Source organism: Bactrocera dorsalis, chromosome 4 (genome assembly GCF_023373825.1).
Source record: "Bactrocera dorsalis isolate Fly_Bdor chromosome 4, ASM2337382v1, whole genome shotgun sequence".
In the NCBI taxonomy this organism is placed as follows: domain Eukaryota; kingdom Metazoa; phylum Arthropoda; class Insecta; order Diptera; family Tephritidae; genus Bactrocera; species Bactrocera dorsalis.
In genome coordinates this window covers 41,058,903-41,086,189 of record NC_064306.1, presented here as the reverse complement: position 1 = coordinate 41,086,189, position 27,287 = coordinate 41,058,903, and the positions used below count along the sequence as shown (strand labels likewise).

The following is a 27,287-nucleotide window of genomic DNA, read 5'->3' as shown; positions in this document are numbered from 1 at the left end:
CTAAGTCATAAGAAGAAGAAGACGAAGCGGTCAAAAGTAATGCATACCAAAAAATATGCTTTGAATGAATGATAAGAAATGATTATAAGAGATGAAAAAATTAAAAAAAAACAAAATGCACAAGGCAAAAATAAAACTAAAACCAACTAAAAGCAAAAATATTTTACAAAAAAAATAATTGAATTATATTTATTTATATTATCATTTTCTACAAGAATGCATTCAATTTACCTCGCTTGCACGACAATAGTAAAAATAAAAAAAATATAAAAAAATTAAAGAGCATGAAATCTCATTTTAGAATTTTGCCACTTCACCCCCCCATACAAAAACATTCTGTATTTCCTTTGCTTTTGCTCCTCTGTCTCCGTAGCGTAGGAATTGTTGGCTACAATTGCAAAAATACGAATATTCACGAAAAGCAATAAAAAGCACCGCAAATGCTGGCGCGCAACAAGTCGTTGCCGCAAAGCGAGCACTTAACGCTGCCAAATGACCGCCACCCAAGCGCACCGCAGCGAGAAGTGTTTTGGCGCTCGCAATTGTGCAGCGTCGTTTTATTTTTAAATTGCTTGCAATATTTTTGCAAGTGCTCGTAAGCGTGTGTACACCATTTTTATATTTAGCTGGAGACAAGACCAAAGTCACGCATGCATTTTATTGCACAAATGCGCTCCAACACACTCAAACACACACACATTTACGCGCGTGTGCGTATTAACTGCCAGCGGCTGTTTTTCATACATGTTAGTATGTATATAAATACTGTGCTATTTTTATGCTCTGCTCTTGCACGCCTATTTGTAGGCCAACGAAATCGTCATGGTTTCGGTTTTCAATAGTTTTTGTTGCTTAAAAGATTTTTAAAATATTTTTTTTTGCAAGTATAATTTATAATTCATATTTTTATTGAAATTATTGCTTTTAATGAAATTTTAGGTTTGTCAATTTTGTTTGATTGTTCGGTTGTGTGGTAGGAGGTCGGTAATGCCTCCTGTGGTATTAAAATAATCTTCATTCAACAACTTTTCGAATTTATCATGAATTTTTGGATATTTTTCACCTTAGTAGCATAACCTCTTTCAGACCGGAGCATTCAATATTTGCCTATGTCGACTGAAAGCCAATGCTCTGGTTTTTGAAAATGAAATCCCGGAAAGATATGACTCTACTAATACACTGAGTTCTCCTTTACCATAAAGTTATTGCTTTTTTGTCGGTTCCCGATCCAAAATGAGTTGTTTCTACACTCTGAAATATTTGTTGTTTAAGGATTAAGGCTATTCTCTAGTATTGATTTTTTCATTATTGATTGAATTAATAGATCACACGACTCTAAAAAAAAAAATTCGTTCTTTGTCCTAAAGTTTATTTTATGATTACCTGAATGATTATGAACAAAAACGATAAGAAAACACCTTTTTTTCGTATAAAGTTTGCTTTTGTAAAAGTTATAGTAATAATACTATATAATAATTATATATAATTATACTATCGTTAAAGCGGTTTCCTAAATAAAAAAGCAAACTTTTTCATGGCATATATTTTTTTTTTCTTCTAATTACGACCTAAAACATGGAAATTTACTGCTTTAAAGTTAAGGTCAAATTTTGTGTTGACCCGTGTAATAGATAGCTTAGAGAAACCAAATCATCTACTATAACCATGATCTGAATCTGAAATACAGAGTTATAATTCAATAAGTCAGTGAGTTGAGAGTGGACACATATCATATCCGTCATTACTACTGGGCATTATACACACAGATTCTATTTGATCGTTACTATAGATGTTTGCGGTTTCCGCTCATTCTTCTACGCCGTAGAGTTGCTTTCATCTGTCAGAAAGTCAGACGTTACATTGTTAATTTATAATTAATCGAAGCTATATAATCCTTCGCAAACAAAAGGTTCCTTATAAAAACTTAATTCTGTCCGTTCAGTTTGTACGACAGGTTTATGCAAAGTAGTCCGAAAAAGACGCGCGCAAAATTTCAGATCGATATCTCAAAAAAATGTGTAGCAAAATCGAATCAGCTCGTCATACCGATCATTTGTATACATATGTATGCATATATTTTATAAGTTCTCCGACGTTCAGAGTATAAAAATGTATTGAAATATAAATACTGTTCAGCGTATACAAATTTACCGTATATTTAATATATTTACATAGTAGATATGTACATGTAAATAGTTTTACAACAATTTACTTATGTACTTACATACTGGAAATGTGTAAAGTTTAAGGAATATCTACATAACATGTATCTACTTACATATAGCGTCTGACAAAACTGAATGAAAAATGGCCTAATTCCGTTAATGACGCGCCATATCCACACTTCTGACTCAACAGATACATACTGACGGATATAGGCTTTCTATGCTTTTACTCAATATATAGATACACAGAAAAGCACTCATACATAGACAGATATACACATCGGTAAATTTTCAACCATATATCAAATAACTATACATCACACACATACACATATATGTATACGTGCAAGAGTATATGGTTTTTCCTCATCAAACTTTTCTCGTAAATACTTTTACATCGTCAGCGTCAACAGCATTAAAGTCGCAACACCGACAACAACAAAAATGACAATCGACTGCCGGTAAAAGGCACACGAGCATTCACTCGTAGAATTGCGTCCATTGTGTGCACACGCTTAATCTAGATGGCAGATATGCGCAAAAATTCTCTGTCAGCTGGCATATTGTGCAACATTCTTCTTCTTACTCTTTACATATTTGCCGGTTGCGTTGACCTTGGCCGTTTTTTGACTTTTTTTTTGTTTTGTTTTTTATTTGGTTTAATATAATATCATTTGTTATTGCATTTAGCAAACACGGTTATATAGGCAGGCTCGCACATAAGCTGCCGTTGCACTAAAATCGATGACACACTTTGGAGCACATAGCTGGAGTAGTACATACTTATATATTTTCGCTGCAGCGCATACATACGTATGTATGTATATATAAATATACAAACTCACATGTCTTTTTGTGCGCCATTTGTTACCTTAAATATTGGAAAGTGGCAGCTTTATCGCACACAATGCCAGACACTTGTTGTTGACAGCAACAACAAAATAAATAAAATAAAATAGTAACTCACTTGATATTGAATATTTTCTGGGCCCAACTTAAGTGTGAATCTATATGTAACGTATATGTACATATGTGCCTATATTTATTTGATTTTCAAGTGTTTATTACCTCAGAACTCAGAAGATACCAGTTTTCTGAGTGCCTTTTTAATCTTCTTAAAGTATTTGGTAGAGCGCTTTCACTTACATATTTATGATAGTTTTTAGCTGTTGACAGGTGTTCGAAATTTTTTATCAGCTTCCGAATGGCTTATGGCTTTTTAGAGTAAATTATATATTATATTTTACTATGGTATGGTTTTGAACCAATGGGCGGACAGTCAATCACCTAAATTCTCAATTTTTTGTTATTCGAGAATCAATACTTTTTTTGGAGTTGGCCTTTTTGACAGCTGCTACTTGAGCCTCTTTCAGAGTAGTAACCTTATTAACCGTGCGTTCAGGGTTGGTCGAAAAGTGCGTAGCCTCGCTATCAATAGCATCGAGTGTATTTGTAAAGGCGGGTATGGGGGCCAGGCTATAGCAGAACCGCTGGTACCCGGGTACCCACCGGCGTGTATTTTGTTGAATAATATTTTTTCTAAAAAGGATAGGCTAAAATCCTCTTGGATCCCCATGGTTTAACCGATTATCTAGCGAATTGTGCATTATACATAGCTCAAATTTTTTTCTAACTTCAGAAATGTTACATTTGAAAATAGAAACACGTTTCAGCCACCCGGGTACCCGGGTACCCCGACAGAAATTCGGCGCAGTTCGTGTAATACATTATGATTATAATTTTATTTTATATCTAAAAGGAGTAAATAAGTATCTGTATGATGACTATAACAAATTATATTCATTTTTAAACATTTATTGATAAAATATACTGTATATAATAATAATAATAATTTTATTTTGCGACATGAAGCTACAAAAAAATTAATGATTTTTTGCTTTTCGCACAGTGAAATATAAGTAAATTTGAATAACTAAATTTTAAGAATTAATTAAAAAATTAAGAAAAATTCAAAATTACTCATTGCAATGTAAACATTTAGAAATGTTCACCGAATGCTATCGCACTCAACGTAGGATTTCCGTGTTTTTCGTCGGTTGCGAATAGGCAGCTCCTTACAAATATAAAAAGATCCAACAACAGCTCTTCTCGCAGTGGCAGAAATTGGCCTTTCAAAGAAGCTTTCGACTGCGATTTTGGTAGAGTGGTTTCGCATTATTTGCTGGTTCGGGGCTCGCTCTTCGATCATCGGCATTGTAATTCTTCTGACAATTGTCGAAGGAAAAGTCTGTTTGTTTGTTGCGAAGCATGCTCTTATTCTCACAGTAGATTGCATAAGCAGCTACACCTGCAATGTCAAGGATGCTGAAAAAGAAAGCCAGCGGACATATACACGTTCGCTGTTGGGTGAAGTACCTCGAACACATTTGACCTATGGTGTCAACGCCATCTTTTGTTTGATTATAAAACAAAATCATTTTTGGTTTTTTGTGAGCTGCATCAGAGATTTCATAATCATAGTGCATCGTACTAAGAAGTATTAGAGCTTTGTTTTTCTTTGGAATATATAAAAGTATATGTTAGAGTATACGAAAATATGTTTTACATTACTATATATACCCCATACTCATCGGAAAAAATATTTTTTTTTTATTTTTCGCATTCAATTTTCGATAAAATTAAAAACCTATCGTGGTAAATTAATCGTGTATTTATTGTATACGTATATAAGTTACTTCAAAAACTGTGCTTTCGATAACTCCTCCATCCCTTTATTTATCTGAGGTATGTAAATAAAATACAATTATCTTTACTCATCACTTCACAAACTTTTTTCAATAATATTGCAATAAATATCGATATGTAATGCACACACGCTAACGAACTATCCAAACTGACTGGAGTGACTGCAGCGATACGCCTGGCTTCTTCGAGTCAACGACGGAAACTGAACTATTTATTTATTTATTTATTTTTTATTATATTCGTTTCACGGGATTCTCGAACGTTCCTGAAGTACAAAGCAATTCAGAGAGCGACCTGTTTCTCTAGCACTCGAATTCCACGCATTTGCCTTTCGAGAAACGAGAAATTTACGTTAGACAGACCGCGTTTTATTCCTGATTTAGGACTATGAAGGTGTCTGTACATAATTTATATGGTAAATTCAAGTAGGTATACCTTTCTAAGATGTGTATACATAGATCCTGATAGAATGCACTCAATTATTTTTACGTATAACGCACTTATACGCACGAATTTGCGTACGGGTACCCGGGTACCCTGGGCGGCTGACAGTGTGATTTTTTTTGGGTGGCAACACAAGGGTTAACAGTGCGTTCAGGGTTGGTCAAGGAGTGCCTCTTTCAATAGCATCGAGTCTCCCTCTGATAAGCTGGCAAGGAAATGCACCCTAGAACTGCTATCGGTAGAATGGGAGTAGGTCGGTGCTCCCATATCCTTTTGTGTTCTACTACTAGATAGCTGGGATTCACGGAAGCTTGGTCAGCGCTGGACCACGATCGGTACATGCGCCGTCGCAAAAGCCTTTTGGCCCAAGATCGATTGAAAGGGGTCTAGTGACATTTTTGTCCTCAGTAAGGCTAAGAATTCTTTTTTTTTTTGGCTTCATAAAGGACTACAGATAGCAGTCCACATGTGACCTTTGATCAGCTATCTAACTTAACCTACTCTAGTGGATAATATGCATGTTTGTGAGTAAATATCTTAGTTTGCGTGCTTACAAAATCCAACTCGTGAAGTAATTCAGGCCCGACGATCATCAAGCGGTTTGCATGTCCATAAAAGAAAATTTTTTTAATCGATGAAGCTCATTTTCCACATTTCTTGAAAACTTAAGCCGATCGTAATGTTACTGGCAATAGGAATAGAATCCTGGTTAATGAATTTTTTGTGTCTGAATTAGAGGGAGTTGATGTAGACGATGCTTGAAAAGTGATTCTCGCCTGGAAATTATTCGGGCCAGCCGCGGTGGTCACTGGCGCGAAGTCTTTAGAAATTAAACGTTATCTTATTATATGCTTATATCTAAATTATATGGGTGTTATTTCTTCTTGAAAACCTCTTGTCCAAAAAAAAACACCTGCTATATATAAATTAAAGTGTTAATCATGCATTAGATCTTTTATTGACTATTCAATTAACTGTTTTGCACAAATAAACTCCTCTTGGTACTTCAAAAAAGTGAGCTCTAATTTTTCACAGATGCAAGTAAGTGCGAATTAATTTCTTTTTATTTATTTTATGAAACCTTTTCGCCGCTGTTTATTAAGTGTTTGAGCAAATGTTTTCAATTGCCAGATTTTCAATTTAAAAATAATATTTATTATACTTTTTTTTATTTTGAGGGAACTTGCGAAAAGTTCTGGTTAAGACAAAGCGCTAAATAATAAGGCAAATACAAACATTTTTTGCTTCATATCCTTACTGCTTAGAAAAATAATTAACAGAAGTAAACAAGTTGGACGTGTGCCTTGTTATAATATAAATATATGATTTATATAAGCGTCTATTTTATAATATGGCAATATTTTCATTCGCATATCATAAAACACCAATCAGTTGTTTATTGTGGAGCGTAATAAAACATTTGCATCAATTTTGCAATCTCTTCCAATATGTGTTCTGGAAGTTATATCTTGTGTTGCCATGTGTTTTTCAAATTAATGAAGAAATATACATACATACTGTTAAGAATTTATCAGCAATGTCAATTGGGTTCATAAAATGATTAAAACGACGCAGAAAAAGTTAATTGTTGAAAATTTACTTAAAAGCTGTTTAAACTTGCCACCTAGATAAAGTGTAAACAAGAAAAGACATTAACTTCGATTGCAACGAAACTTCACAGGTGTGTTTTCGTACCCTGCCAAGGGTTTGCATCCAACAAAGAATGTGCTAAAAGCTCTTTCTAGACTAGACATGTTGTTTAATAAAAATAATAACTTCCGGTATACAAGGTGTGTTCCAAGGAAACAGGACTTAAAAAACCGAACAAATGGTTTGTTCGGCAAAATCAATTTATATATTTTATTTAAAATAGTCTCCTTCTGCTTCAATATAGTTTTCTGCACGGTCTAAAAGCATGTCGAACGAGTGTTTTAGCTCGTTGGCTGGTATGGCCGCCAGTATACCGGTGCAAGCCTCTACGTCTGCATGACGTTTTCCTTTCATGGGCAAATGCAATTTTTCGGAAAGGAAGAAGTCGCACGGTGCCTCATCAGGTGAATACGGGGAGTGGAATGGTTAAAATGTGATTTTTGGTCAAATAATTGTCTTTCGAATGTTGGATTCTGCGCAATTTTTGGTCGTCAGTCAATTTGTGCGGAACAACCCGTTCACACACCGACATATAGATGGCGCCACTTTAGAAACCACTTTGCACTATATGCGCTAAAGTAGTCTGATAGCAGCGTTTCCAATAAATTACCAGCTTCTTGGAGAGAAAAACAGGGCGTGTGCAAAATCTCAGATCGATTTCTGAAAGTTTGAGAGAATAATTCGCTTATACCTGTACAGACTACGAGTAATAAAGAAAAATGTACTCAGCTCATCACGCTGATTATTTTTGCAGGTACATACATACATATATGTACTTTAAGGGGTGTACGACATTTCCTTCTGGCTAAATTCAATATAACCTATTCAAGGTATAAAAATTAATATTTGTCTGAAATTCATACGATGCGAAGATCATTTTTTGGGAATGTACCTTATAACAAAGTTTAAAAAAATATCTAACTAGATATATGTCAAACTCTCTATTAGAGATTCTCAAAATTTCCTAGTATTATTAAGCAACCCTTAATAGCATAAACTTCACTAAAAAATTTCTGTCAATCCGTTTCCCAGAGAACTAGGTCCATGTAAGTGGAATAGATTAGCATTTATATCCAAAATATTTCTATTACATCGTCCGTCTTCTTCAAGAAGAAAACACTTCAGAAAGAACAGCAGCTCAATCAATCAACAATTTTACTAAAAGTTAGGCTTATTGTGTTTTAAAAAGCGCATGTTTTTATATAAGTTTTACGAAAATGGAGAACTAATTGTCATTTCAGCACATCCCAGCACGCAATATTTGCTGAAAGTATGTACAGTATATTACTTTTATTTCCCACAAAACCAAAATATTTTTTCGCATATATTTTGAACCTGATGAAAAACTATGATCACCTATTTCTATGCTAAAACAACTGTAGAAATATTTACCAAACATTAACGCAACATTTAGCAAGTAAGCAAATAAACATACATATGTATGTATGTATGCGTGACGCGTTTTTATTCTACAGAATACTAATCGGCTTTTTTGACACTCAAAAACAAAAAATATTTGAATTTGCGAAAATATGTTAACCCTCAAAAGGTGAAATGTGTATCATTGGGTTGCCAAAAACACTATCCGATCTAACCAGAAGTTTGTGCTACCAAAAACGAAGTTTTGTTTTGTTATTTAACTAAAACTTTGGATCATAAAACTTAATGTTATTAAGTTACGCATACGTTAAATAACTGTTTTTGAACTGTTAAGGTGTGAAGTTCATCATGAACATAGATAATTGAAAAAAATTCCATTACAAGCAATTATTTCAATCACTTTACTTTACATTACAGTTCACATTCGATTTTTCAGTTGATTCCAGTTATGAGTAAGCATATCAATTATATTGACTGAGATATTACTGCGGTGCTTTGCATAGAATATTACAATATCGTTTGTCAATCATTATCATGTTGACATATCTATCACTGATCAGCTGACTGTTAGTATAAAATATGTTGCTGCTGGCAAAAAGCTTTACTGAAGTGGCCACGCGTAAGAGCTTATGACTAAATTTCACTGAAATCGGAGATTAGAAGGTATTTTGATGAAAATATGCTCCACTCGTGGCAATCTGTTAGATCTCTCGCTGATCAGCTGACTGTTGTGACGTCATACTCCACTTATAGGAAGTGCAATCAAAGCCTTGGTCGCCACGCGTGAAAAAATAATTACTTATTTAAACAAGCAATGGAAGATACCATTGATTAGATAAATTAGTTGCACAAGAAATTTATAAAACATGTGTAGTCAAGCGGGTTTTTTGGAATAACAAAATTAGATTTGATATGATGAATTAATTGTTATACATATATGTATGTATGTGGAATACCCGGTTATATATTTATTTAGGGACTTAAGGAATAAAAACATTTTAAAAATATATTAGACAAAATTATATCGATTATCCAGCTTGAAATAGTTGTATAAAATTGCTCTCAGTGCTACTACAAAATTACTGGAAACTGAGCAGGTAACGTCGGAGACTTTATAAGTACACTCGGATACACAATATACAATAAATTTGTATGTAGTGTGACAAGCTTAGTCGATTTAGCCTTGTCTGTCAAGTCTATCCCGCGAACTAGTTCCTTAGTTTTGGAGATATCGGTCTTAAACTTTTCACACGTCCTTCTCTCTCGAAGAAGCTGCTCATTTCTGAAAACCGCCATTATCTTAAAACTATAGAGTAAACCTGCCTTACAAACAGACTGCTCAAAATCAAGTTCTTGTATGGAAAACTTTTATATTTGCGAAGAATATTCTAGATTCAGTGTTGCCGAAGTTAAAGTATTTTCCTGTTTTAATATTCAGCAGCGAATATAAAAATATTTTTTATTATTCGTATCCTATTAAAACTATGTATATGATTCCCACAAGTATAGCTATATCAAAAAAATATGGTACTTAATTGTTAGCATTGCCAGACGATATCAGTTTACTCATAAAAATTACTTTCTTCTTTCAACATCAAATAGAAAATATATGCAATTGTTTTGAAAAATATATATATTATATAAAAAAGAGTAGTTTTTTCAGCAGACATATGTACATACATACTACATTTATCCTACATATTGTATATAAAACTATGTATATGATCATTTTAATTTAAAATTTTTTTCTTTTATTTTTCCAGCCACATGATCTAACACAAGATCGCTCAAATGCTTCGATCCATATCTGGACAGGAATTTACTGTTACCGAGTACGTCTGTGACATTATTTTCTCTTATTGCTGTCGTCATAATTGCTCTAATGCCATTTTTGTAACAATAATGAAACACTTTTGTTCAGAGGCAAAAGTTGTGTGATTTTATTTGCGATATTTGCGCTGTTTATGCGGCGATTTCAAGTATGCCGTTATATATTATGGTTGTTTTTATAATTATCATTGCGCTTGTGTTGGTAGAATATCATAGATGTTGTTGTATTTTTTATTAATATATGCGTTCATTGATACTTTTGAGTGCTCACTCGATAATGCGCGTAGCCATGGGTCTGAGGGGCGTATGAGTGCTCAAGTTTGTTTTTGTTATTAGTTTTTATTTCATTTATTTTATTTTATTTTTGGGTCCTTTGTAGCGGTGAGTGGGTAGGCAGGCGTGTTAAGGTTGGCTTAGCTGTCTACCAAAAGGTTTATCAAGTGGACAGTGTAGTATAAAGCGGCAAAAAATGGGTTGATACGTACAGTCGCAGGACGGTAAATGGGTTAAAGGTTGAGAAGATTGATAAGAACGTGCAGCATTGGAGTGCTTGTTTTTGTGCATACAGGGTGGATATTTATGTGCATATATAATATATATTTTATAATACACTGGAGGAGATCTCGATAGTGAGGCCGCATAGTCTGTTAAAATTCGACTACTCCTCTTGGAACTAGCAACTGAACTACATATGGTATTGCAAAGGACCAAAACTGGTCTATGGCCTACCAGATAAACCTAAACTAATATAAATAAATAAAAAAATTTAAAAAATTATTTTAAAAAAATTTTTACAGTTATTTTTTTTTCTTAACCCTTTTAGTTCACCCTGTAAAAGCTGAAAGCCAGGCATATACTCCAGCAAGACATTCCATATGCATATTTACGACTGTTATCAACATCTGCTCTTTATTTACTTTACATTTGTTTCCGAAACCTTCTGTTACTGCGTTTACAAGCAATGCTTGATAAGCTGGTGACTAAGTAATATTCACAAGAGCGGTGAGCTCATCGTCCGACACAGCTGAACGGCGATTTGACATGTGCACCCATTCGATTAAGCAGATAATTAGTTCTTGATGCGCTCCAATGTGCATTGCGCACATTGTTGTTGCACTTTCTTATCACTTAGCTTACTTATAGATTGACTATGAGTCGACAAAGGTTGTGTTCGTTGCAGGAAATAGTAAACGAGTTGTTGGCTTAATGACACCATTTTCGTTTATCATTTATTAATGTGGATGCACGTGTGCCTCAAATCAAATGCATATCAATTTAATGCCCATAAGTCAAATAACTCTGTTTTGATTAAACATATACGTACATACATTTTAGGGAGACATATTCAATACAATGTGTTTTTACGTGGATCTCTCTTTATTTGCCACTGCATTTATTTTACACATTGTACCTTCATATTTATCAATTATCAAAAGCTTCATTGAGCTCACGGATTGATGTCTGACAATCAGTTATTGATAAGAATATTCTAATATTGATGTTTACAAAAACCCAGGTTTGTTTTCCAGACGGAAGTTGCAATCATCCGATTTATTTGTGTTTTGCAAAGCTCATGAGCGTCAACTTATAAGATTGCGAGTATGTCATTTGTTACAATCGTTATCTATAACACTTTTGTCACATTGTAGTTGTTTTTTGTGAACCTAAATTCTGCTAACATCGGTTCGTTAACGAGCAGCGAATCGAGCAAGTAACTGGCATAAACTCAATAGCCATTAATAATTCCTTTAAAGTATGTCACCTTATGACCAAAGGTTGGCCAAATCCAACTAAAACTGTTCTAAGTAAGGAATATGTGAACCGCAGTATCTATACTTGACTTGATCTACTATACTTATATCGGTTAATGTATGGGTTATTCAATTGGAATTCAGCGAAAATCCTTTCCTGATAATAGTAATTCAGTATATCAAAAATGGGTTGAATCAAGTCAATTCTTCTCGGAGCCTCCATATACCTAATTCAAAGATTTTAGAACTTTCGCGTGACTTTATACGGCATATATCGGCCAATATTTGATTTTCAGAATTTTTAAGCGAACGGCTGATTATACTCCGTATGATTAGTGATTGTATGTGAGGTACCTTAAAGGGTTACATAATGGGTTTCAAAAACTCGAATTTTTTCGGGTAATAGTTTCGGAGATACAGCCTTGAGAACTTGTGCGCTCGAAGCTGGCTAGGCAAAGTGCGCCGTTTTTCTCGAAACTGTGTTTTTCAAGGCGGTTGGGAAGATTTCTCGAGAACCACTCAACCCATTTTCATAAAATTGTATATAGGCCTTTCAGATAAAATTCTTAAAGACTTGGAAGAATATTTTTTTCTAAAAAAATGTATATACTATATCTAAAATTACTCGGATTCCAATCCTCTGGTTGACGTTTTACAACTTAAGGTATTTTCTGGCTTTGATTCCTGTAAGTTGCGAGGGTATAAAATATTCTGTTGCACGCGAACTCAGCCCTTCCTTACTTTCTTATTTTATTAAAAATGCCTTTGAAACACCCGGTAGCTTCTTTGTTATTTTGCATGTGTACATATGTATTTACGCAAGCAAGGCTGATTGCAAAACATAACTACTTACAAGCTCATGCGCTTATCACGGACACGTGAGCAAAACGTTATTATTTTTATATGCATACATAGGTCAAATATATATATAAATATATATACATAGATATATATATACATACATATGTCTATTCACACACCGCACACATGTATTTATTATGCAATCGATTTATCAACGGAAAATTACTAATCTAAAATAAATATCAGCGCTATGCATTTTCAAGTATGAATATTTACAAACTTACACTTTTCCAATAGACATGCATTCAATATTATTCATTTATTCTGCTCGGCCAAACAAATATTTCCTATCTCTCTATATTTACTATTTTGAAGTGGATTTCTACATTCTTCGAGCATTGCTCTGGCATTGATAAGCTTTCGAAATGAATATATTGCCTTGTGATGGGTGAAACGCTATTTGAAGCTAGAAACTTACTGAGGGTCAGTTCGGAAAACTTACTTAATAAATATAAATAAAATTAGCATTTTCGCAAGAAATTGATATGTACGGCAAATGAGGCAGATATTATTTAATTGGCGTGTTCAACAATATTTGAAATTTCAGTTAATGGACTCTTTTTGGTTGCATTGAAGCTAGGATACCCTTTACAAATAAAAAAGGCTTTCATACAAGGATACAAGTCAATCGATATCGGCGGTTAGGGTACAATGTAGAACTTTATAGAGAACTTTATACAAATGTATGTAGGGTAATAGTCAATTAAAAACCCATCATTTTGCTAATCAATTAAAGGCTACCCAAATATAATTTTATTATCGTTATTGGTCCAATAAATCCATTATTGGGTTATAAAGATAAATTTTGGTAAAATTAACGGTAGATTGAAAGAAGTGTGCCATTACAGCTTATAATGGCGTAATTTTTGCTTTATAACCAAAAATTAAAATTTCATAATTTTTAACAGTAGAAAGTATAATTTTTATATAATTTTTTATTAATTTTTTTTTAATTTTATTTAACAATATTTTTGTATTTTTCATTATTTTATTTGTTTTAGAGTAATTTTTTTAATTTTTTTTTAATTTAAAATTAAAAAAAAATTATTTATATTTTTTAGTAAATTTTTTTTTACAATTTTTATTTATTTTGCGTTTTGTTCATTAAATTTTTTTTATATAAAAAGGTGAAATTTTTAAATTGTAAATCTTTTAAGTAATTTATTTTTTTAATTTTTTTAATTAAAGAAATTAAAATTTTCATTTTTATTTGTTTTTTGTTTTTTATTTTTTAATTTTTCTTTTTATAATTTATATACATATATATTTATATTTCATTATTTTTCTTTATTTTTTACTTTATACATATACATATATACATATATACTTATATTTCATATTTATAAATTTTTGATTCAATTTTATTTAAATTATATTTTTATTTATACATAAATGTTTTTTTTTTTATTTAAAATCTCTTAAATATTTTTTTTTATTTTATTTTTAAATTTTTTATTCCATTTTATTTTAATAAATTTTGTTTGTATTTAAAAAAAGTGAAATTTTTTTAATTAGAATTTAATTTCTTTTTATTTTTTAAATTTTATTTTAATTATATTTTTTTATTTATAAAAAAGTGTATTTGTTTAATTTAAAATTTTTTTTAATAATAGTATTTTTGAATTTGGATTTACTATTTATAAATATAATTTTATATTTCGTATTTTTCAATTTTTTAATTAATTTTATTTTTATTTATAACAAAGTCTAATTTTTTAAATTTAAGTTCAAAACAAATGTTTTTATTATTTATGTAATTTTTTATTTATTTTTTCTATATTATTTTTTCTAGTTTTTTGGTTAATTAAAAAAAAAACAAGAGAATTTTAGTTTCATGAAAATACGCCGCCAGATGCGTTGTAAAAATATACTTAGTAATTTTATAATCAGTACCGAAGTAGCCATTTACATACGCTAATTTACACAAAGTGTTAGCACACATGTAAGCTCATGAATATTTCCATAAGTACTCAACAGCAAAAGCTTAAGATCATAAAAATGTAAAACGAACGACAAAGAAATAAAATTACAAATACACACATGTATCTACATTCAAATGTTGGTAGAATGTTACCAGCTCCTAACGCACTTATGCCTCATAAAATATTAATCACGAAACACTGTGCACAAAAAGTAAACGATCAGCTGAGAGTTTTTCAGTAATCACGTGTTGAGCGCATGGCACACGTTTGTTGCTTGTTTGTTCATTTTATTGCCATTGGAAAAATACAATGCAAACGGCTTGTATGACGCTCACACACACACACACACACACAGCTGAATTTGTTCATGCATTTGCTTCACTATAAAAAATTAGAGGTGCAGGATGGCCTCAGCTGTTCGGTTGACTGTTCCATTGTCTGGACGGATGGATGCACATCAGCGACGAAAACTAAACAAACCGATGCGATAGTAGAAAAAGTAGTAAAAAGTAATAATAGACTGAGTTTTGTGTCTCTTCTGGATATGCTTGAGGGACAGCAAACAACTAAACCAAAATGCAATGAAAAACTGGACTGTTTGTTGCGGCTTGCACACCTGCCTTGATTTGTGTATTGTTGGACAGGTAACAAAGGAGTATTTTTTTCTGCAAAGATGCTGCTTCAGATATATGGAGCTGTAATCGAATTAATTTTTGTATTTCTCAAATGCAGCTTTAAAAGTAAATAGTTTTAAGCAGACATTTGGAGGGTTATATGTACGTGTTTTAAGCTCCTTTCTAGTAAAAGGGAAGATAAAGTAGATTAAGATAAATTATGGAAAGAAACAGAAGAAAGAACAGAAAAACATTCCCATGCATAATATCAGTTTTGATACTCGTATAATGGCCTAGCACCTAATCATTCACTCTTGATACCGTCTTGATGCATACACTGGGTTCACCTGAACAAAAAAGTCTTACAGAGTATCTGGCGATGGGAGTACCATTTGTCCATAGAAAAAAGGACTTTTAGATTTTTTAATTTTCAAAGCAGATTTTTTTTTTTTAAATATAAATTATTAAAAATTATATTGTGAGGAATTTACATTTTTCGTCCTTTTACCAATAATGTTTAGTAAAGTTAAGGTAACTTGGCCAAAAATTTTAGGAGCTTTCAGAATTATTTTTATGATTATGTGCTGAGTTTCGAAATAGCTCAAAAATTAGCTAGAGAAGCATATTAATTAATTTGTGCTTCTCGAAATCAAAATTTCGACAGTTAGATTTGCCAATGAACTTACTTGGTAGCATGAATAAAAAATAAATTTTCAAGACGTGTGGTTTCCAATGAGATAATACTAATTCGGAGTAGATCTTTGAGAGCTGTTGCTAAATGTATACTCAGTTTGCTTTGCCATTTCATAATGAACAGACTTGCTGTAGAACAACTCGTAAAAATTTGTTAACAAAATAATGGGTACAAAAATATATTTGGTTTACATAATCCTATCAAAGTTGGTAATTCAAGCAACCATGGATCTCCGACTGAGCCCCTTCGCCATCGCGCGCAGCCATTGAAGCTGTGACCAAACACTTTATGGGAGATTCTGCAGAAGGAGCTTGGTTTGGTGGTTAAAAGCTCGAATTGCATGTCCACAAGCGCGTGTTCGGTAAATGGGGCCAAAAGAGCAACGATCACGATTTTTACAAAACTATTTTGGTCAGCGTTGAAACTGACTTTCAATTCACAAATTTGTCATATTTGAAGTTGTGATAAGCCATAAAACATTGTTGAGAAGATACAAATATCCTCAAAATGTCGCTGTTTGGTGTGCTCTAGGAACAGAGGCAATCATTGGTTCATATGTATGTTACAATAGATGGAAAACGCTATATATAGAGTCATGTTTAATGACTTTTTCGGGCCCGAATTAGAGGCTGTTGATGTGGAAGATCTTTGGTTTCAACAAGACGGCGCTACATGTCATACAGCCAAGGAAACAAGCGATTTATTAAGTAAACTTTTGGTGAGCGCATTATCTCGCATAGTCAGCCAGTGGTTTGGTCTGCAAGGTCATGCGATTTAACACCGCTGTACTCTTTTTTTGTAGAGGTATAAGCCTGACACGATTGACGACTTGGAAGAAAATATTCGGCGCGTTTTTGCTGACATACGAGCTCTATGTTGTTTGTTGAAGAAAGTAGTAAAAAATTTGGCTTCTCGCCTGTAATTAATTCGAGTCAGCCGCAATAGCCACTTGACCGAAAGAATATTCAAAACATAATGGGAAAGCCTTATTTTTTGAGAAAGCTAATTTCTGGATCACAACATTAAATTATATGCATTTTATTTCTTCTTGAAAACCGTTTGTCAAAAAAAGAACCCATTTAGTATAATAGAAAAATATAGGTAAAGTGAGGTTAAATAAATATTAAATTACACAAAATGGAAGTTTTCAGTTCGAATTAAAAAAAATTTTACTCGGGATAAGAAATTATATAATTTCTATTCTATAATGCCGGTAAATAGTTGGTTGGTTTCAATATATCCATAGTTATTGATACCAGAGTAATAATACAATTGTGAAATAGGTTTCTAGAGCACAGCCGAATTTTACACTAATTAATACTGAGTCATAAAAATATCGAAAATCGATTTGTAGTAATCATAATAATATTAAATCTATTTTAGTAAAGCCATTACGTCTCGCCAAATGACGCACTCAGCGAACCATTGTCCTTTTTTATACCTTAACTACATGTCAGATCTTACATATGAATATATGTACCTATGTATGTATGTATATGCATACACCTATATTTACCTAATATATAAACAATAATTTATACATACATATATATAACCACTTGAGTATCCTTCTAATGAGTAATATTAAATATGCATAAAAAATTGATTGAAAAGCGAAATGAATGAATTTAGTCACGCCCACATCTAACTAAGTGGAACTATATATATATATATATATATATGTATGCTTAGCTATGTGCACCTGTACGTACATATACCTGAGCAAATATGGTCGTAAAGAGATAAATATCGAAAGTAAAAGCGTGTCTACTCACATTAACTAAGCTGACGCCGAAGCAGGCCACCCAGCCCCAACCGCCATCGGGAGCAACCTTACGTGTTTGCTTCATATTTAACGCTGGAACTGTGTTGTGTTGTTATTGTTTGGCTTGAAATATGGTATATAAATATATATTGATATATATATGTATTAAATTTTTCTTTTTTTATCACTATTTGTTTTTGGTATTGTATTGTTTGGTTGTTTGTTCGATTGGGGGGTGGATATGTTGCTGTTGCTGCTTTGTTCCTGCTGCCGCTGTTGAACTTTTGATATTTCAATTGTTGTTGTTTTTTGTTTTGTTTTATTTTAAATGCGCTTTTATCTGCTTTTTGTTGTATTTTTTTTTTTTTTTGTTTTGTTGGCACTGTTTGACTGCTTTGCTTTATCGGTGGGTTACTCTTTTTCACACTGCTTGTTTTGCTTCCTGCTTTCGCTTTTATCCGCGCATACTATTATTTTCGTGTCGTTGTGACTTTTGTTCAGCGCGCGCTGTTCTTTTGAAACTCAATATTCTGCTGATATTCTGCTGTTGCTGATATTTCTTATTGACGCAGCAAATCGTTTGGCGATTGGAATATTTTTGCGTTGTCGGGATTTTTGTTTTGGGCACTTTTGTTCTTGGTGGGTTTACTTAAGTTAGGTTAGGTTGTTGTTGTTGGCGGCACTAGGTGGCATAGTCTTATGATTAACATATTTGTCGGTGTATGTAAATGCCTACATACGCGTCTATATGCGTCAGAGTGGATATTCTGGTTGTATTTTTCTTGCTGTTGACATTTTCTCTTTGGACTTCGGGCAAATATGTTGTACGTATACGTTTGTTTGTATGTTTTGTATTTATACTAAGTGCTTGGTATAGGCGCTTATCTCATTAATTAACTGCAAAATAAACGAAAAATAAAAGTACAATAAGTAAAATTCTTCAAAACTAAAAAGAAAATGTTAATAATGATTTGTTTATGCATTTTTTGATTTTTATTAGTTTGTACACTTTATTGTCGGTAATTTTCCATTCATAAGTTAGTGCTAACTCACTGTAATGCTGTAATTACTAAGAGTTCTGACGTTTTCACGTGTTCGACAGGCGTGAATTGATTTTGCTTTTCAACTTTGTTGCCAATATTCATTTCCGGTGCGGCAAACACAGATTGCATTTGGCGTAGCGTTTTCCGCCAACTTTTTCAAATGTTTACTTTTAATAAATGTTAATGTGTTGCTTACAGTTCAGCAGATCGAGTGTATCAATCATCATTTTGTTGTTTTTTATTTATATTTTTTTTGGTTTTTAAGTGTTTTTGTTTTAAATTTATATCCGATCGTATTTTAATGAGCAAACTCATGAATGTTGCAAGTATTGCTTTTTAACTACATATGTAAATATATGTGTGCTTAAGTGGATATACATATGTATATACATATAGTATACTAATAAATAGAGAGGTGTTTTGATTTCGAGTAGAGATTCTTTCTGAATTTCATTCAGATTTCTTATTATTGACCGATAAATGTGCTTTGAAGCCAACCGGAAGTTCGAAAATACTAGGTATGTATGTATATGTATATATACTAGATATGTATATGGGGACTAATGTGTCAATACTTCCCACCTTGTGTTATCAAAATATATTTTCCCCACCTTTAACACTAGACCTCACAGATTGACCGATATGTTCGGTAAAAATTAGGCATGTGCACTGTAGTCCACATAATTAGGATCTGCGGCTCTGAAAACTATGTATAACGTCCGATTTACAGAATTTTTGGGCGTAAGATGAAAAAGACTGAGGGCACTATTTCTGATAACTTTATTGATGTTTTTGTATACTGTAAAATGAATTGAAATGGAGTCTAAGAGTTTGTTATAGGGGAAATAGGCGTGGTTATCATTGAATTTCGCCCACTTTTACAGTGTATGAAAGCTGCTTTATATTCTTTTGGGATGCAATCACCCGATGAATCTCGCATGTGCATTTGCCGGACGGCGAGCAGAATACAGATCGCATTTTCTAGCAAACAATTCATTGATGTTCATATTTGTTAATAACTTATCTTCTAGTTAAACTAAGAAAATTCCAAAAATAGTGTACAATTCAAAAATTTCTTAAAAATCGAAAAAAAGTGTTTTTTTGCCAAAAAAATTTTACTTTATGTTGTTCAAAAATATATTTAAACTTGACTTTTCTTATAGTTTTTTTTTAGTTTAAATAGAAGAATTTAATGCCAAAGATAATAAACTTTGCCCCAATTCCATACGACATTTAGTTTTTTCCTGCCCACCAATTAAGAAAAATCGTCTGCCCAGCGCTCCTATACCTGGTAGACGCTCGGCCACTATTTCCCCTCTAACTTCGACATACATATTTTGAATCCCCATCTTTAACTTTGGGAACATATTCTTAGATGATTTTTCAAAGTGATTTAAGCCAAAAACAATCGATTTTTGAAGCTTCTAAAGCAGGTTCCTCCCCTCTTAGTTTTTTTTTCCTATAAAGCTCTTTCCAATCATCTCAATTGTGAAATTTAATGCTCGTGGCGCTGTTATTTAGTGAGTTATCGGACTTTTCGTTGCCTTTTACACAACCGTTATATGGGGAATGGGCGTGGTTTTTATCTGATTTTACCGATTTTAATGTAGATTAGATATACCTATGTATAGATCGAAATTAATAATTTTTTTAAATATTTCTTCCATTAATTTTTTTGATTTTCTTGTTTTATTTTCCCAACTGATTGAATTTTGATACAACAATTTTATGTTATAATTTTTTAAATAAATTTTTTTTTTGGTATTTTGATTAACTTATTTATTGTATCTATTATTATTTTCTTATTTTTTATTTTACGTGTTTTTGAATTGAATACATTTTATGATAATGGATTTTATATCATTTAATTTAATTTTTTTTTGTTTATATTTTATGTAATTTTTTTTTATAATTTAACTTTATTTATTTTTATATATTTTTTTATTTCATTTTATTTTAATTTATTTAATTTTATTATTTTATTTTATTTTATTTTATTCTGTTTGGTTTTTTATTTTTACATATATTTGCAGCATATTCCTAGAATTGTATTTCCCCCTTCAAAAATAGAATAAATCATTTCACTTTGTGCTACTTTGATTTTATTTAAAGACTTAATCAGCAATTCATTGATGACGTCAGCAGCCCACATTAGCACCTACACTCACATATGCATGTCCACACACTATTACATGCCCACACTTACACCTACAATACGGCAATATTTTTTTATGCATTTTTGCTTTTGCACTTTTAGCTGGTTTTGCCGGAGAATTTCCATTCCGCACACTGCGTGCATAAAGAAAAAATGCAATAAGAACCAAGAAAAGAAGAAGACTAGGTAGGTAGGTAGTAGCCAAGCAACAGCAAAAACGCTGTGGATAAAATAAATGTGCAACGCAAGGCAACAATTTTGTAAAATACTGGAATCGACGAGAAATGAAAAACAAAGGCTCCTACACAGGGCGCTACGGGTTTCAACTCAGCGTTGTTGCTTGTTGGGCATTTGTAAATTACAATTTTGAATATTCAATGAGCTCGCGACTCAAATTACAATAAACATTCATAGTGGATTAGAAATGTTTGTTGGCCTTGATTTTATGGTTTTGATTTTAAGTGTTGATGTCAATATTTTTTGACGTTTATGTAAAGCGAGAATTCGTATTTATGTATGTATGTGGTTATAATTTTACAAGGCCCACTGCCTAAAGCAATGTATCATTCCCCAAAGAAATTGTTCGGATAGACTCGCTATATCATATAGCTGCCATACAAACTGAACAATTGAGAGCATGTTCTTATATGGAAAACTTTTTTGTTTGACAAGATGTCTTCATGAAATTTGATATAGGTTACTATCCGAAATAACCCTACAAGCTTCGGAGAAATTGTTCAGATCGGTTCACTATATCACATAGCTGCCATACAAACCGCTCGATCAAAATCAAGTACTTGTATGGAAAACTTTTTTGTTTGACAAGATATCTTCATGAAATTTGGCACGAATTATCGCACATGGCAACGCTACAAGCTCCGAAGAAATTCTTCAGATCGGTTCACTATATCATATAGCTGTCATACAAACTCAAGAATCAAAGTCAAGATAAATAAGTTTTTATATTATTTTATATTCTAAGAAAAGCCTCGCCGTGACCGATGTTAATACTTTTTCTTGTTTTATATACACTTTTATTGCTGAGCTGTCTGCTTGAGCTGCTTGTTTCACTTTACAAAATTTCTTTGTGTCTGCAATTGATTGAATCTTCTGCTGGCTTGCTCAACTTCTTGCTACAAGTACTTGCATATTTTTATGTCATCGTACATAAATGAGTATGTATTTGTTGAGATTATTGTTGTAGCATTTAGTTTTCTTTATATTTTTCAATTTATACGCTTAACTTTCAAAAGCTATTAAGAGCTATTAAACAATTGTTTTGCTCTCGCAGTAGCATTTTATTATTTGTAGAGTTAGAATTTTATGTTTCTTTTATTTATTAATTAGATTTTGCCTTTCGCAAATAGTAAATAAAAACACCAACTATGCGCACAAAGCACATTTTTTACCGCACCATTTTAGCGTTCCAAACGATTGCCTGTTTTTCGTTGCACACATAGTATACATCAGTATGAGTATGTCTGTGTGTTTGCTTGCTCAGCTGACTGTAAGCCCAGTTCTGCTCATTGCTCCACATACATACATATAGTTATGTATCGATAAGTATATAATGCACTGCACAGGCGTTCTTGCATTCACCTAACACTCTTGTTGTTGCTTTGTGTACCGTAGCGTTTGATTTGCCAAACAAGACTAAAACCATACACTATCGCTGCAGCTACTGTTACTATCGCTGCTAAACTGCTGTACACGCACACGCATGCATATACTATACATACGTGTATGGACATGTTAGTATATGTGCTTGCAGTAGTGGGGCTAATGTTGTTGGTACATAGATATTGATAGTTGTGGTAATGGTGATCTTTGGATCGTCAATGTGCGCGGCAAGAGTTGAAGATGGGCTAACGGGAACGGCACGCTTGACTTAATAGCCGGCAACAAAGCAAGCACACAAAACTTGTAGTGAAATAAACAAAACTGTCAGAGAGAGCGCTCAAGTGTTGGAGAGTGAGTGTGCAGGTGCAGTGTTGGCAGACTCTCCACATGCGTAGAGTAAGCGCAACGCACACATACATATACACACATAATGCACTGCTGCAATATAGCATACATATGTATATCTATTTATGCTTGGCCTTTGTTGCCATCGTCAAGGTGGCCGCAGGTTGGGGGGCAGGCGTGAGTGCGCTTGTCAGCAGCTTGTAGTTGGAGAGCGCTTATGTTGCAGCGCTCATGGCTCACAGCTGATGAGCCGCCGTCATCACCAATCGTTCACGTTTACGGCACGTTTGTTTTTGCTTTTGCTTTTGTTGTTGTTGTTGTGTTTTTCTTGTTGTCTATTACTTTATGCGGCGGCGTTCAAAGTGCGCCGTCATGGTTGCATGCTTTGTTGTTATTTATGCTTTTTCCGGTATTACTGCCGTGCGGCGCTGCCACAATGAATTTCTCGATAAAAAATTGTGGTAAAAATGCTACTGCAACTACTAATTGGTGCTAGACAAAGTCACGTGCTGCTGGTTAAGCGCCGAAAGACATGTGTACGAGCATAGCTATACATAACAACATACATACATACATATATAAATTTGCTTCTAAGAAATACCAAACATAGTCGCTAGCGGGCAAGCGCTCTTGCAGTCGCTGACTTTTGCTTTGATTTTATTGTTTTTTTTTATTGTTTGGTACATGAAAATAAGGAAATGTCTATTAAATAAAAGTAAACAAGCAGAAATTACGACAATTTCGCATGCACAAAAATACACACTTATGTATGTATTTGTGTATGTGTGCATGTTGGTAAAGTAAACAAGTGCAAAACTTGGAAGCACCGCGTAACGAGGCTAGCCGCTTGCCTGTTTCGCAATTTTCCTTTCACATTGCGCTGATTTCGTAGCCCATTTTTGAATGCGCTCGTCGCTAGTTGGTTTTTCATTTTCACACGATTTTTCGTTGACATTGTGAAATTTTGCATTGTATTCTTGAAATTACTCAGACATTTGCGTACTTGCAGATTTTTTTTGAATTTTTTATGTTTTTTTTTTATTTTTGGTTTTCTGAAAATAATTTTTTGTTTTTTTACGTGTTTCGTTTTATATAATTTGGTTACAAATAGGTTTTGAAATCCTTGTTTTTTTATATTTGATATTTATGAGCAAAATATATTGTATTTAAATTTTTATTTTACTGTTTTTGTATATTAAATTGTTTTATTAAAATTTTATATATATTTTTTTTAAGTAATTGTAAAGCGATAGAAAGAGAAGTTCGTAAAAACACAGCATTTTTATAAAAAATATTTCTCTTCTTCAAAAAAGTCAAAAAATTAAATAAAATTTTGTATGTATTTTTGTTTATTTAATATTTTTATTTCTTGTTTTTTTGCATTTTTTTTTATCTTTTTTGCCATCCGAAAGCTAGTTGTGGCCTATAAAATTATTAGGCATTTACAGCAATTTTTTTTTGTCAAAAAAGTCCAAAAAGGAAATAAAAATTTGTATGCATACTTTTGATTTATTTAAATTTTTATTTGTTGTTTATTTGTTATTTTTTCAATTTTTTTAATGTATTGTTGATAAATTTTATTTTTTGTGTTCTAAAAATTTTTTATTAATTAATTTTTGTTATTTTATTTTTGTATAATTTTTTTTTAAATTTTTTATATACATTTTTAATAAAAAACAAATTTTTTCAGAAGTGTTCGAATTAGAAATTATTTTTTTTTTATAAATTCTTTAATTAATTAATTATTTGTTATATTATTTTTTATATAATTTTTAAATTTCTTTATATAAATTTTTCATAAAAATGTATTTTTTCAGAAGTGCTCAAATAAAAAACGAAGATTTTTATAATTTTTTTTAATTAATTAAATATTTGAATTTTATTTTTTTTCAAATTTTATTGTATAAAGTTTTCATAAAAAATAGTCTTTTTTGAAATCTCCTAAGAAATTACATTTTTTATATATATTTTTATATTATTTAATTATTTTAATTTTATTTTTTATACATATTATAATTTTTTCTTACATAATTTTTCAAAAAAATATTTTTTTCAGAAGTGTTCAAATGGGAAATACAAACTTTTTTTTGAATATTTTTATTAATGTATTATATTTATTAAGATTTTTGAGTTTTATGTATTTTTAATACAATATCTATCTTTTTATTGGTTTTTTTTTATAAATTTTTGTATTGTAATTTAAGTAGTGTGGCATAGTATTAAGTAGATTTAAAAATTGTAGTTAGTTTTTATTCACATAAATTTTCGTATTATTTTTTTGCGCTAAATTAAAAAAAATTCTCACATACAGATAGGGAGCCTCCCGGAAAAATGAAGACAGTTTTTATATGCACTTAACATTGCATAAGTTTAAAAAATATTTTTTTTTATTTAATTATTGTGTATATATATTTAAAGCATGTAACTAATTTTGGCTGGAGAAAATAATTTTTTTTATCAAATAGACTTTAAAATTATTTTTTATTATTTTGATATAAAATATTATTAATGTATTTTTACTACTTTTGCGTGTTAATTAAAATATATTAAATTTTTTTACAGCATTTTTTTTTAATTTTAGTAAAATTTCCTTTGGTTTTCGATTTTTAATCTATTTTAGTTATTTTCTTGACAATTAGTTGACCTTTAGTAAATTATAATGGGCACTCACACTCGTAAATAAGTGTTTTTGCTATATTCTTTGTCAGTAAATCAATTTATTTTTTTATCTGTGAAGATTTTTTTTCATTAATTATTAAGAACTTTCATTTTCATCAAATTTCAAGTTTTTATAATTGAAAAATAATGGCCATTAATTTTTAATATCCCTCAACCTTCCTAAAATTTTGACGCTGCCTTTTCTTTGTCTGCGAATTTTCGTAATTAAATACTTTTAGTTAAAGAAAATCACCTTCAAATGAACACCTTCTTAAATCTTTCAAAACTTTATCGGCACTTTACATTTATCAGCACTAATATTGAGTAATTTTTACCTATTTAATAGTGATTATTTTCCCCAAGTTTTTACTTTTTACTTTTCTAAGAATTTATAGTTTTTTTTGGTCGCGTTTTTGCGTTGGAGCCACGAGAACGACGCGAAGTTACGGCGACGTTTAAAGTCGAACTGAACTGAACTCAAGCGAACGAAAATGGAAATTAACATTGAAACTCACGAAATTCACTCGCTGTTACCTCCGATTGTTAACTGCGCTGCGCTGAGCAATACTGAGCTCCGCTGACAGTTTCATTGTCGTTGGCGTCATGCTCAGCTGTCTGCTCTGATGTGCGTGTGTGTGTCTGTATATCTGTAAGAGTGTTTGTATGCCTGTGTTACTGCAGCTCCTCTACCAAATATGTAACAGAAGTGAGTTGTTAACCCTAACATGACGGTTTTATATTTATGGGAACCATTTGCCGAGAGAGAAATAATGCGGAAAATTTAATATTTTATTGAAGTGAAGTTTTGAAAGATATAGTTCTTTTTCCGATCGCTATTATTTTTTTATTTTATTTTTTGATAATTAGTTAATTGTTCTTTTTTAACATACTTCTTCTGACAATTCTTTCTGCATTTTTTTATTATAATATAGGGTGCCATTTTAGTAGTGCATTTTTTAGAGAGATGATTGTCAAACCTGTCAAAGTGAACTCTTTAGTTAAAATAATAATTCTAAGCATATTTTGACAAAATATTTCGAAAAAATTTACAACAGAAAAATGTTAAAAAATCATAAAATTTATTTCCAAAACTCGTTTACTGTACGAAAAGTGTAACTTTTCTGTCTAAACCGATATGTAAATAAGAAATATTGCCTTATTACGTTTGGATCAAGAATACTTTCTCTCCCAGAAAAAGTTATTACCTTGTGAGGTTTCCAAGACGACATGATTATTAGTCTATACTTTTTTAAAATTGAAGATTTTGTTATTGTTTCCAATTATTGGATAGTTCTTGCAGCAAGTTTTTCGGGTTCCCAAATCAAAATCAGGAAACAACAAGCAGTTGGGAACTTTGGAGAACCGAATTATGTATATCAAGAATTCAGAATTTTAATTCGCCAATTTAATTCAAATTCGTAATTAACCGACTATATTTGCCAATAAGTCAGATGAGAAACGGAATTCGGAGTGTTTCTGACGAATTAAGGCTAATTGTTATAACCCAGTTATATACTAGTTATATGTATACCTTTAAAAACCACAAACCACAGCTTAAAGCCATCCACAAGATTTTTCTGATATTAAAAAATATATATATATCTATATACTACATCTATATACTACACATTCTTTCATCAAATCAATTCCATTATAATTCTGTTTTCTACAAAAAGTCGATTAT

The 27,287-nt window shown here is 31.7% G+C and overlaps 1 protein-coding gene across 3 annotated transcripts in view; it reads right to left on the bottom strand.

Annotated features, from left to right (window-relative positions):
• The window catches only part of Mt12b (Monocarboxylate transporter 12-B), a 54,267-nt gene extending 28,162 nt beyond the window's left edge, over positions 1 to 26,105 (bottom strand). Inside the window, exons 1-2 of one of the 3 annotated variants that reach the window (XM_049455501.1) lie at positions 25,857 to 26,105; positions 17,793 to 18,679 (exon numbers count right to left, since the gene is read on the bottom strand). In XM_049455501.1, the coding sequence (XP_049311458.1) occupies positions 17,793 to 17,867 (75 nt within the window). In that variant the 5' untranslated portion in view covers positions 17,868 to 18,679; positions 25,857 to 26,105. Of the gene's footprint in view, positions 1 to 17,792; positions 18,680 to 22,394; positions 22,711 to 25,856 lie in introns of those variants that run through there. The other 2 variants (XM_049455500.1, XM_049455502.1) reach the window with 2 other exon arrangements.
• Positions 26,106 to 27,287: the final 1,182 nt, after the last annotated feature.